Genomic DNA, 11,558 nt, shown 5'->3' with positions numbered 1-11,558 from the left:
TCAAAAGGTTTGACGGGAAGCCTAGGGGGCAGTGAGCTGAAGATAATGGTGATGGAATAATTTGGAAAAGGATAGTGAGAATAGCAGCACAACTGGAAGAATTGATGTCACTGAATTGTACATGTAGAAACTTTTGAAATGGTGTAACTTTGGGTATGTATATTTTCAACAACAAAAAAAAAAAGGTCCTCCGAGGTTGAGAAGGGAGAGTGTTGACATGTCATGGGGTTGTTAACCAACGTCATAGAACAATATGGGTCCTGACTGTTTAATGAAAAAACTGTTTGTTCTGTAAACCTTCATCTAAAGTACAATAAAAAAAATTATTAAAAAAGTACAAATCTCTGCCACAGACTTTAAGAGCAAACTCGTATGCCCACATCCTCCCTCATCCCACCCTCTCTTTGCGTGCACCCAAGGCTCTGCTCAGAATCTGGACCTGTGTAGAGACAGTGGACCTGGTCCACAGAGGAGAGAATGCCACCAGCAGCCTGGCCAACATTTCTTTTTCAAAACATAGCAGCTCATGCCTGAGTAAGCAGGTGAGAAATTTTAAACACTGGGCCCACAAATTTTTAGAAAAGGATACTAAGCTCGGTTTGCTTTAGGTACCCTATTCTTTGAGGGGGAAATCCAGGGTAAGCTGCGACAACATTCAACTTCTAAGGGCACCCAGGGTGGATAAAATAAAGATTTTCAGTTTAGGGAAAATTTAAGTGTTTACTAGATTTGAAGAGATTTAAAATAAGTCAGTGTTCTCACAGTAAAATGAACAAACTGCAAACTGTTGTAAAAGACCAGAAAGTAGCCCTTGGATCTCCGATATTAGATTTCTGTTCTTAAAAAAAAAATGTCCTCAACTTTTAAGAATCTGGCCAGCTATATGAAAATCAAGTAACTAATATCAGTTCCTTTCTTAGGAAAAATGATCATCAGTCAACAGATATGGCAGCCCCATTATCTCAAGTTTAAAATTAAACTTGAGAACCAGACAAAGCAATGATGTATACATTTGTTATATGGTTGGTAGGTACCAACAGCCAGAGGAAGATGCTCCACAGGACCGTTCTGGAGACAGGCAGGCTCCTGACAGTGACAACAGTACTGTGGCCACTACACAAGCCAGCACTGTAGTACTCAAAGTGGAGACTTTCAAAGGACCACAGGCTTGGCAGACATCTACATTAATTGGCACAACATAGTTCTTAAAGATAACGTCTTACATTCTACTTTGGTGAGTAGTGTTTGAGGTCTTAATAGCTTGCGAGCGGCCATCTAAGATACAAATATCAGTCTCTTCTAGTCTGGAGCAAAGGAGAGGGGAAAAAAAAAGACTTAAGGGAGCAATTAGTCCAAAGGACTAACTGACCACATGAACCACAGCCTACATGACCCTGAGACCAGAAGAACTAGATGGTGCCTAGCTACTGCGACCTACCACTCTGACTGGGATTAGAATAGAGCGTCCCAGACAGAGCAGGGGAAAAATGCAGAACAAATTATCGAATTCACAAAAAAGACCAGACTTACTGGTCTGACAGAGATTAGAGGAACCCCCAAGACTACGGCCCTCGGACACCCTTTTAACTCAGAATTGAAGCCACTCCCGAAGTCCACCTTTCAGCCAAAGATTAGGCAGACCTACAAAACAAATAATAACACACGTGAGGAACGCGCTTCTTAGATCAATCAAGTATATGATATCAAATGGGCAACACCTGCCCCAAAACAAAGATGAGAAGGCAGCAAGGGACAGGAAGACTGGACAAATGGAAATGGGGAACCCAGGGTAGAAAGGGAATGAGGGAGAGTGCTGACACACTGCAAGACTACAACCAGTGATATGAAATAATCTGTGTATAAATTTTTGAATGAGAAACTAATTTGTTCTGTAAACTTTCACCTAAATCACAATTTAAAAAAAAATTCTCAAGGGGAAAACAAAAAAACAAAACAAAACAAAGTGGAGCCTTTGACACAGTGCAGCAGGCAAGTCAGAGTTGGTCAATTTAAAAGCAGCAAATCAGCAAGAAAAAAAAATTCTGAAATTCCTAAAAGGCTCCACAAATATAGGAAATGTGAATTCGACACTCTTTCATAGGCTGTTGACACTTTACAGCAGCAATAAAAATGAAGCTCTGCTTGCAGAACATTTTCACCTGGAAATAGAGACTATTACATTAACTCTGTTTCTTTCCAAAGAATATTATATAGTTGATTCTTATTACTGGTGACAGTTATGTTCTATAAAGTTGCTGCAAACACTGAATCAGCGAGTACTAAACCACTGCTCCGAGAGGAAAGACAAGGTCAGGTTCCCACAAGCCTCTGGTCACAACATTTTTGTCAACCTTGTTCTATGTGTTTCTGTTTAAAGGTACATTATTTAATATATATTGTTAATTAATTAAGATTGAACTCACAGCCAAAAGCACTACAACTCATACCCAAATAAAGCTTATCTAACACACTTATTTTCTCTGTAAGGCACATCACAGTCCTCTTGCACTTGGGAACACTAGACAGCACTTCAGCACTATGCTTGGGGGCTATTTTAAACAGTGAAATCACCAACAAAAAGTCCCCAAATGCAAAAAAAAAAAAAAACAAAAACAAAATGTGGCACTAAATAGATTGTGAAAAGAACACTTGTTTACAGTATGAGAGTATGAGGAAGTCTAAGCATGAGAAGGTAGAGTGTCAGAGGTCAACCTCAGGTGGGAACATGCACATTGGGCAACTCAACTTTTTCACCACTGCGCGTGTCCACGAATGACAGTGAAAACGTTGTGAGTATTGATCTTGGGGTTATAAACACATTTCAGTGAGTAAGCAAATTTGCAAATACAGAATCCACAAATAATGAGGATCGACTAATTTCTTTTCCTACCAACTTCTATACTTCAATTATATAGTATACAGGTATCTAATCAAGAGAACTCGTTATTTCAAAAAGCACCTTGAAAGATTCTTATGTAAAATGAAATTTAATATTATATAATTACTTGTAATGACAAAATATAAATCCCATTTTACAGAGCAAAAGGCATTATAAAACCCATTTGAAGCAAATGTTATAAAAGCAACTCACCTGGAAATCTTGATCATCGATTCCAAACCTCTCCCGCAGATTACGGAAAACCATTGGACAGTATTCTTTAAACTTGAAATGGCTCGGCATGTTTTCTCTGTAACAGTGATATTGTGGAAGAAAGCTCAGATGTGCAATGAGTTAACCAGACTTGACTCTGCCACCATCTAGTTCTGGTAGCCAAAGCAGTGCTTGAGTTTATCCACATTATACCCAGATGTATTTCACAGAACCAAGCATAACCCACAGTAAGATCTTGGGGGATAGAAGATGGCAGACCGTTAATATTTGCCGGCTTTCACCACCTAGGGGCACTCGGACAATGTAACCTTTTAAATCCTGACCACACATTATCATCACTTCCCCAAGGAAGAAGAGGTGGAAAGGAAAGGGGCCGCGTATGGGTAACAGTAAAGGAAAAGCAAAGAAGGAGGAGAACTAGGACTAGGCAAGTAGCAAAGAGTGCTCTCTCAGATTAGTTTTCAGTTACTTGCTGAATTAAAGTTTACAAAACAACACTGTTCTCCCACTCCCAGAATAACATATTTTATATTTATATAAAAATGTCACATTCTCAATTCACATAGAAAAAAATTCCCTCAAAATGTCAACCTCTAAACAGTATTGCGAGAAGAATTAACACATCAGCTTCACATTAGAACAATGGCTCCATTAGGAAATTTCATAACTGATCCTAAAGTGGGAGAGATTTCTGTAGTCTTCTTTGAGGCTCACCCCACTCATTCAGAATTAACTGCTTCCTCCTTTGTGTTACCACAGGACCTTATACATAAACACACACACACGCATGCACGCACACACACACACACCTCTATTGGGGTAATTTGCACACCTAATTATAGTAGTTTATGTATGTGACAGTTTTCAACCATCAGCCTAACTGTGAGCTCCGGGAGGGCAGAGCCACACCTTATACATTGTTGTATCTCCAGCTCTCAATGGACTGCCTAATACACAGTAGATGCTCCAGAGGAAAAAACAAAATCAGTTGTGGTTGAGCCGATTCCAACTCATGGTGACCCCTTGTGAGTCAGAGTAGAACTGTGTTATGATCTTTTGGAAGTAGATCATCAGGCCTTTCTTCCGAGGCACCTGTGGGTGATCCTAATTGTCAGCCTTTCAGTTAGTAGCCGAGCACTTAACCATTTACACCACCCAGGGTCTCCATAATGAGGTCTAAAAGTATATTCAAATGAAGGAGAAACATTCTCAATGCCCAGTATCGTATCCAATTATGTTTTATAAAAAATGTACCTTAATTCTTTATTGTTCTATGAAGTCATCACTTTTATTTATAAAGAAATCATTTTCAAAGTTTTGCTAAGAGAGCAAGACGGTCATAACTGCTCAAAAATCCAAGTAACTTACAGCTTCAAAAATTTAAATTGTAATGAGAATATCACTTTTAACATATAAGATATTCATAGAGAACCATATGCCATATGGCAAAAGGATATTACCCAAGAGGGCCTGCTGTTGCTTTTCTGAAAATGACAGATGGTTATGTTTATCACAGGATTAACTTCATCAGCAAAACTTTACTCCTACCCATTGAAAAATAATGTGATTACAGAAATTCACAACAATCATACTCCTAGTAGTCACGTCAGTCCTACAAAAAGCCATACTTGTACTTACTTGTTAAAAAGGTGATTGTCCACCTTTATCTTTGAATAGGCTTTGAAGTCATCTGGCATCAGCATAACAGGGATTTGAACATGGCTCAGTTCATTGATCTAGAAAAAAATAAAATAAATGGCACAGATTATTACCATGTAGGTGGGAAGTCCTTGACTTAAAAACATGTTACTTTTAAAGAAAGCCTGGTGAACATTAAGAACTTTCCCGCCTACCCCATCTACCTTCTTCCCTACTGCTATCCTCAATGTTTTCTCTTCTTCCCTTCCTCACAATCTCATCAGCTCCAATCCCCACTTCTCATCTCTGTCCTATGCCGGAGCCTGTGGTGGCCGGGATAGTGTGGCAAAGGAGGAAAACCAGAGGGTCAAACCTCATGGCTACTTGCCCCTGATTCTCCCCTGTCTACTTCCCCTCCAGAGCCTCAGCCCAGAACCCCTTTGATTTTATGTCCAGGACAACTTTCCTCTCTAAAGAAAATGTTATCTGGGAAAGGTGGCTTTTTCACTTCTGATAGAAGTATTTGTTGAATTAATGTCCATGATTATTTCTTTACACTTCTGGGTATTCAAAGAATAACTATTATATTCACATGGCTTTACCTCTCTTAAGGGAATCAGGTTTTTTTTGTTTTTTGTTTTTTTTTTAAATATTGAGATGAGAGTATGAATTTACAAAAAGAGAAACTTTCACTAAGGAAAGGGATACATATGAAAGAGAGATGGTTTGGAGAGGAGTCAAGAACAAAAGCAAATACGTGGTTACTGAGGCCAAAGGGTGATACCAAGTTTCATTTACATTCCAGTGAATGGCAGGGATGGGAATTGACACATGACTGAAAAAGTTGAATTTTTCTCCTAGTGAATTATCTATTCATCTTGGTTCCTGAGCTATGTCTCCCTTGTTGCTAGCACAGAAAACCAGTTTAAAGACTTGTACTTCCCGTACAATGGAAGGTGTACAGTTATAAAAATTAAATATAAAATTAAAAATAAATAAATAAATAAATAAAATAAAATAAATAAATAAAATTAAATAAAATTAAAAACAGAACATGAGAATATAAAATGAGAAAAGTTCCTTGATAAAGCAGATTTTTTAACACACTGCTGGATTCATAGAAAGTAAAGGAAATCTCCAAGACACCCTCCTTCCCCCAAAGTGAGCATATTCCATAAAGGGCACAGTGATCATGAAGCAAGCATGAACGTAACTGTTTCTCTGAAGACAAATGCCAATTTCAACACTTACATGGGCCAGAGGAAACCTGGGGAGATCAATCAAAGACTTCAAATTAAGTTAGGACCCTTTAAGGGGTGAAAATGGTTCTAACACCTGGTGCAAGTAAATGCAAATGGTCTCTGGAGGAAATATTTCCAACATGGGCCTCCAGGATTCCTACAGATTAAGATCAGCCAAATGTGAGCTCAAAAGATAACAGTGGGAGCCAGCAAAAACAATAGCAATAGATAAAAATCTTCAAGACTTCAGCTATTAGAATGACCAGATACCCAGATACCGAATAGAAAACCAAAACTATGTGTGAAATGCATAACGAAATAAAAGATGGACTAACAAAAATAGCAACTTATGACACTTTCTGAATTACTAGATGTGAAAAATAATTGAATAAAACTTTTAAAAAATGAAAACTATAATTGCTGAACTGAAAATAAAACAAAAAACCCCCAACCTAGGGCTTAAGCAACAAATTGGTTAACTGGTGTACTGAAGGGTAGATCTGAGGAAAATTACCTAGAATATCACACATAGAGACAGGAGTTATATCATATAAATGAATGGCTGACCTAAGGAGTTTGGAATGAGTTTAACTGGAATCTCAGAGGAATAGAATACAGAGAATGGGGAAGAGACAATATCTGAGGATATAATGCCTGAGAATTTTCTATAACTTATGAAAGTTATACATTCATGGATACAGAATATCGATATATAGTTTACCAAGCAATATAAAGAAGAAGAAATTCTATATACACTGCAGTTAAGCTAAAGAATATCAAAAGCAAAGAGAAGAAAAGCAGACAGAGAAAAAAGATCACAACAAAGGAATGACAATCAGATTGACAGCTAACTTCTCAACACCAAAAGCAGAAACCTAAAGACAGGGGAATAATACAATTCTAAGTTGGCAGTGAAAAATTACTTGCAACTTAGAATTGTATACCCAACAAAAGCATCTTCCAAAAATGAGTGCAAAATAAAGATATTTTTATATAAACAAAAACTGAGAATTTACCTACAACAACAACAAAACTAAACCTGTTGCCATTGAGTTGATTCCAACTCACGGCAACCCCATATGTTAGAGTAGAACTGCCCCATAGAATTTTCTTAGCTGAACTCTTTAAGGAAGCAGACTGCCAGACCTTTCTTCTATGGTGTCTCTGGGTAGATTTGAACCACCAACCTTTAAGTTAGTAGCCAAGTGCAAACTGTTTGGGCCACCCAGGGACTTTCTTACCTACAACAGACCTCACTAAATGAACTTCTAAAGATATCATTCAGAAAGAAGTTAAATGTTCTGTGAAGAAGGTCTGAGATACAAAAAGGGAAAGTAAGCAAACAATTGAATAAACATGTAGATATATATAAGTAAACATTGCCTGTAATACTGCTTAGTTTATGGGATTAAAAAGATCAGAAATAAAACAATGAATAGCAATAGCATGTAAACTGGGAAATACCCAAAAAACCAAACCTATTGCCGTCGAGTCAATTCTGACTCATACTGACCCTATAGGACAGACTAGAACTGCCCAGTAGGATTTCCAAGGAGCGGCTGGTGGATTCAAACTGCTGATCTTTTGGTTAGCAGCTGAGTTCTTAACTACTGTGCCACCAAGGCTCCAACTTGGGAAACAGATGTTCAAAATTAAAATGTCTCAAATTTCATGTATTGTTCAGTAGGAGGGATAAGATATTAACAGTAGACTTTAAGTATTATGGTAAAATTTCAAGGGTAAACTTTAAAAGAAGAGAAATACAGTATGTGATTTACAAATCAGCAGAGGGGAAAAAACAGAATAAGAAAACAAATAATACTCAATTTTTAAAAAAGAAGGCAATAAAGAAGAAAAAAATAAGTACCACAAAAGTAGGACAAATAGAAAATGATAGAAATAAATCTTGATATGTAAATAATCATTATAAGCACAAATGGACTAAAGGTAACAGTTCAAAACAGGGCTTTGAACCAGTTTGAACTGGTTCAGTCATGGCCAATGAAGGGAAACCAGAACAGACACGAATTTTTACAATTTGGGTGATCTGGAATGATAACCAGAACGGGAAAAATTATGGGTCGAAGCCGTGGAATGGGAGACTTGGAAAAGGCATTGTGAGCCCTCTCAAGAGCCTAATGCGTGAGATTGGATTACTGGAGAGCCACACATTCAAAGCAGCACGGTGGGCCGCCATCTTTGAGCGGTGTACTGCTGTTTCGGCTCTGTTCAAAATCCAATGGGCAAGGGATTTGGTTGCTATGCAGTGCGTACACTGCCCTTGTTTTCTAAGAGGGAGATTATGCTTCTAACAGGGCTAGAAATTGTAGAAATTTGGGTCTGTTCTGATTTTCCTTCCTTGGCCAATGGCTGAACCAGGAAGAACCGGTTTGAAGCTCAGGTTAAAAATAAGGGTTGCCAAAATGAATTAGAAACAACAGCGATAAGCTACATGCAAGAGACGTTCCTAAAACATAAGAATACAAAAAGGTTGAAAGCTAAAGAACAGAAAAAAATATATACTACATATGTACTGAAAATTTCTGAAAAGAAAGCCAGCCTATCTTTATTAATATTGGATACATAACTTTAAGACAAAAGCATTAGTTAGGATAAACTGGGTCTCCACGTAAAGATAAAAGGTTCTGTTTTCCAGGAAGATAAAATTCATATTGTGTTGCTGTTGTGTGCTGTCAAGTCGACTACAACTCATAGTGACCCTATATGTCAGAGTAGAACTGCCCCATAGAATTTCCTAGGTGGTAAGTACCTAGTACCTTACTTACAGCAGTTTTAAAGAAGAGTTCAGTTTGGAACTTGTTAAATTTGATGTGCCCTTGTGACATCTAAGTGGACTGTTAGCTGGGTGGGTCCATGGATCTGAAGCTCACAGGGGAGGCAGGAGCAGGAGAGAAACATGAGTGTATCTGTGTGTAAGACATCAGTTCCTCCACAGGGGTAAATGAGGTGGACAGGGGACAGAATAAGGGGACAACAGAACCTATGAGCAGTCTTGAAGAACATCAGCATTCAATGGCCTGGAAGAGGAGGATGAGCCTGCATAGGAGATAGGGAAGAACTGCTCATGAGGTAAGAATGAAAAGCACAGTGTCACCTCATGGAAATGAATGAAATGGGATCAACAGTGTTGAATGCTTCTGAGAAGTAGGATGACCCCTGGAGAATGTCAGTGAATTTAGCAACCTGGAGGTCTTTGGAGACCTTAGTATGAGATGTTCTAACGGAAGAAAGCAACGGGAGCCAGGCTGGAGTAAGTTGAAGAGAGCATGGGAGATGAGAAAATGCAGACACTGAACATGCCTAGTTTTTAAGAAGTCTGGAAGTGAAGGAGAGAGAAGTCAGCAGGGCAGCAGAGCTAGAGAAGGATGAGGGATCGAGGACAGGCCCGAGAAAGAAGGATATTCCACAGTATTTCCTGAGATGGTGGGAGGGGCGGGGATGTGATCCCAAGCCTACAGAGAGGAAAAGGCTTTGGAGAGGCAGCTCCTCTACTAGCAGGAGAGAAAAAGGACAGGGGTGTGCAGAAGAGGCAGGATTTGACTGAGGGAAGACAGGAGTTCCTGTCCATGACTTCTATTTTCTTTGGGGAGTAGTAGCCATGGCCATCAGTTGAGAGTGAGAAGCTGAGGGGTTTAGAGGCTTAAAAGGAACACGGAGAGCCAGAATATGTGGTTGCAGAACATGGGAGAACAAATTTGAGAAGAGAAATGTGGCTGGGCTTTTGGACACAGTTGAGAGTCACTTGCAGTCAGTGATGGTTAACTTACAGAGGGACCAAGAGAACTTGTTCAGTGGCATTCCTGCAGAGCTTGGCCTCAGGGTGCAGGGGCAGAGAAGGAGCATGGGGATGCGGGGGGGAGCATCAGTCAGGTTTGAGATTTTTGCTAGTCTAGTGAGCCATAAAGATAGAAGAGCAATGGAAGTCCAGGCCAATCACTTGGAAATGTAAAGTCAACACAAAATATGATCTCTGACCATCACGAGTTATACATTGTAGCCAAAGGGGCAGGACATAAACAAACAGAATAAAATACAAAGCAGCATCACATAAATGCTCGACTCCAGACAATAAGTGCTGCTGCCACTCCAAAAAGCAGGGAGTCCAGTGTGACCGGTGTGGGTGAAAGGCTTCTCGGAGGGAATGCAGCCTGACGTGGCTGTTGAGTGTTGGCAAGATGGGGGATGCAAACATTTAATATAATTGCTTTGTCAATTCTTAGTGAACTTAAACAACTATATATTCTACTTCAGAAAATTACCCTCCTTCTGTGGAACTTTACTATATCAATTTCAAGAGGGTATCTGAGCGCTAGGGAGACCAAACACTATAAAAACCTGTTACATGAAGAGGTGTTCCCGTACTTGGATTCTTTAACTCATCTTCAAAACGTAGGCTGTCCTGTTTGAAAGTTTTAGTTATTCTCTAAGTCCTTTCTTCATAAATTAGGCTACCCCAAGAAGTATGGAATATTTAGTTCTTGTCATTAAAGAAGAAATGAGAAACCAAAGATAATTATGCTTATAGCTTGGCTTATGCAGAATCATAAACTCTTGCAACTAAAAGAGAATCCTAGAGATCCTACAGTCTAATTTCTCTTTTGGCAGACCATAATATATCTTTGTATATCTATATCTGGAGCCCTGGTGGTGCAGTGTTCGGCTGCTAACCAAAAGGTCAGCAGTCTGAATCCACCAGCCATTCCTTGGAAACCCTATGAGGCAGTTCTACGCTGTTCTATAGTTACTACAAGTTTGAATTGACTCTCTAGCAACAGGTCTGGTTTGGTTTATATCTATGTCTTTATAATTGAATAACAGCTTGACATTGAGTTATATGAGATAACTTCTTCATGAATACTTGATCTTTCTTACAGATTGCCTTTTTTTTAAAATTTTTTAATTGTACTTTAGATGAAGGTTTACAGAACAAATAGTTTCTCATTAAACAGTCAGTACACATATTGTTTCATGACATTGGTTAACAACCCCACGATGTGTCAACACTCTTCTCGACCTTGAGGACCTTTTTTTTGGTGAAAATATACATAGCCAAAGTTACACCATTTCTACATGTACAATCCAGTGACATCGATTACATTCTTCCAGCTGTGCTGCTATTCTCATTATCCTTTTCCAAATTATTCCATCACCATTATCTTCAACTCACTGCCCGCTAGGCTTCCCATCAAATCTTTTGAGTTGCTGTTGACAATTTGATCTCACATAGATAATTCTTTTTTTTTGTACCTTAGATGAAGGTTTGCAGAACAAATAGTTTCTCATTAAACAGTTAGTATACATATTGCCCTATGACAATGGTTAACAATCCCATGATATGTCAACACTGTCCGTTCTCAACCCTGGGTTCCCTATCACCAGCTTTCCTGTCCCCTCCTGACTTCTAGTCCTTGTCCCTGGGCTGCTGTGCCTCATTAGTCCTGTTTTGTTTTATGAGGCTATCCAATCCCCGGCTGAACGGTGAACTTCGGGAGGGGCTACATCATTGAGATAAAAGGGTGTCCGGGGGCCATACTCTCGGGGTTTCT

At 39.0% G+C, this 11,558-nt stretch overlaps 1 protein-coding gene across 4 annotated transcripts in view; it reads right to left on the bottom strand.

The window, feature by feature from the left end:
- The window catches only part of PIP4K2A (phosphatidylinositol-5-phosphate 4-kinase type 2 alpha), a 222,253-nt gene that overhangs the window by 97,704 nt on the left and 112,991 nt on the right, over positions 1–11,558 (bottom strand). For all 4 annotated transcript variants that reach the window (XM_004380535.2, XM_023735036.1, XM_023735034.1 and 1 more), the window contains 2 exons: positions 4,751–4,848; positions 3,092–3,188 (listed from right to left, as the gene is read on the bottom strand). In XM_004380535.2, coding sequence (XP_004380592.1) covers positions 3,092–3,188; positions 4,751–4,848 — 195 coding nt within the window. Of the gene's footprint in view, positions 1–3,091; positions 3,189–4,750; positions 4,849–11,558 lie in introns of those variants that run through there.

Source organism: Trichechus manatus, unplaced genomic scaffold, assembly GCF_000243295.1.
Source record: "Trichechus manatus latirostris isolate Lorelei unplaced genomic scaffold, TriManLat1.0 scaffold00075, whole genome shotgun sequence".
Lineage (NCBI taxonomy): Eukaryota > Metazoa > Chordata > Mammalia > Sirenia > Trichechidae > Trichechus > Trichechus manatus.
The sequence above is the reverse complement of the archived record's forward strand: the minus strand, read 5'-3'. Positions and strand labels throughout refer to the sequence as shown.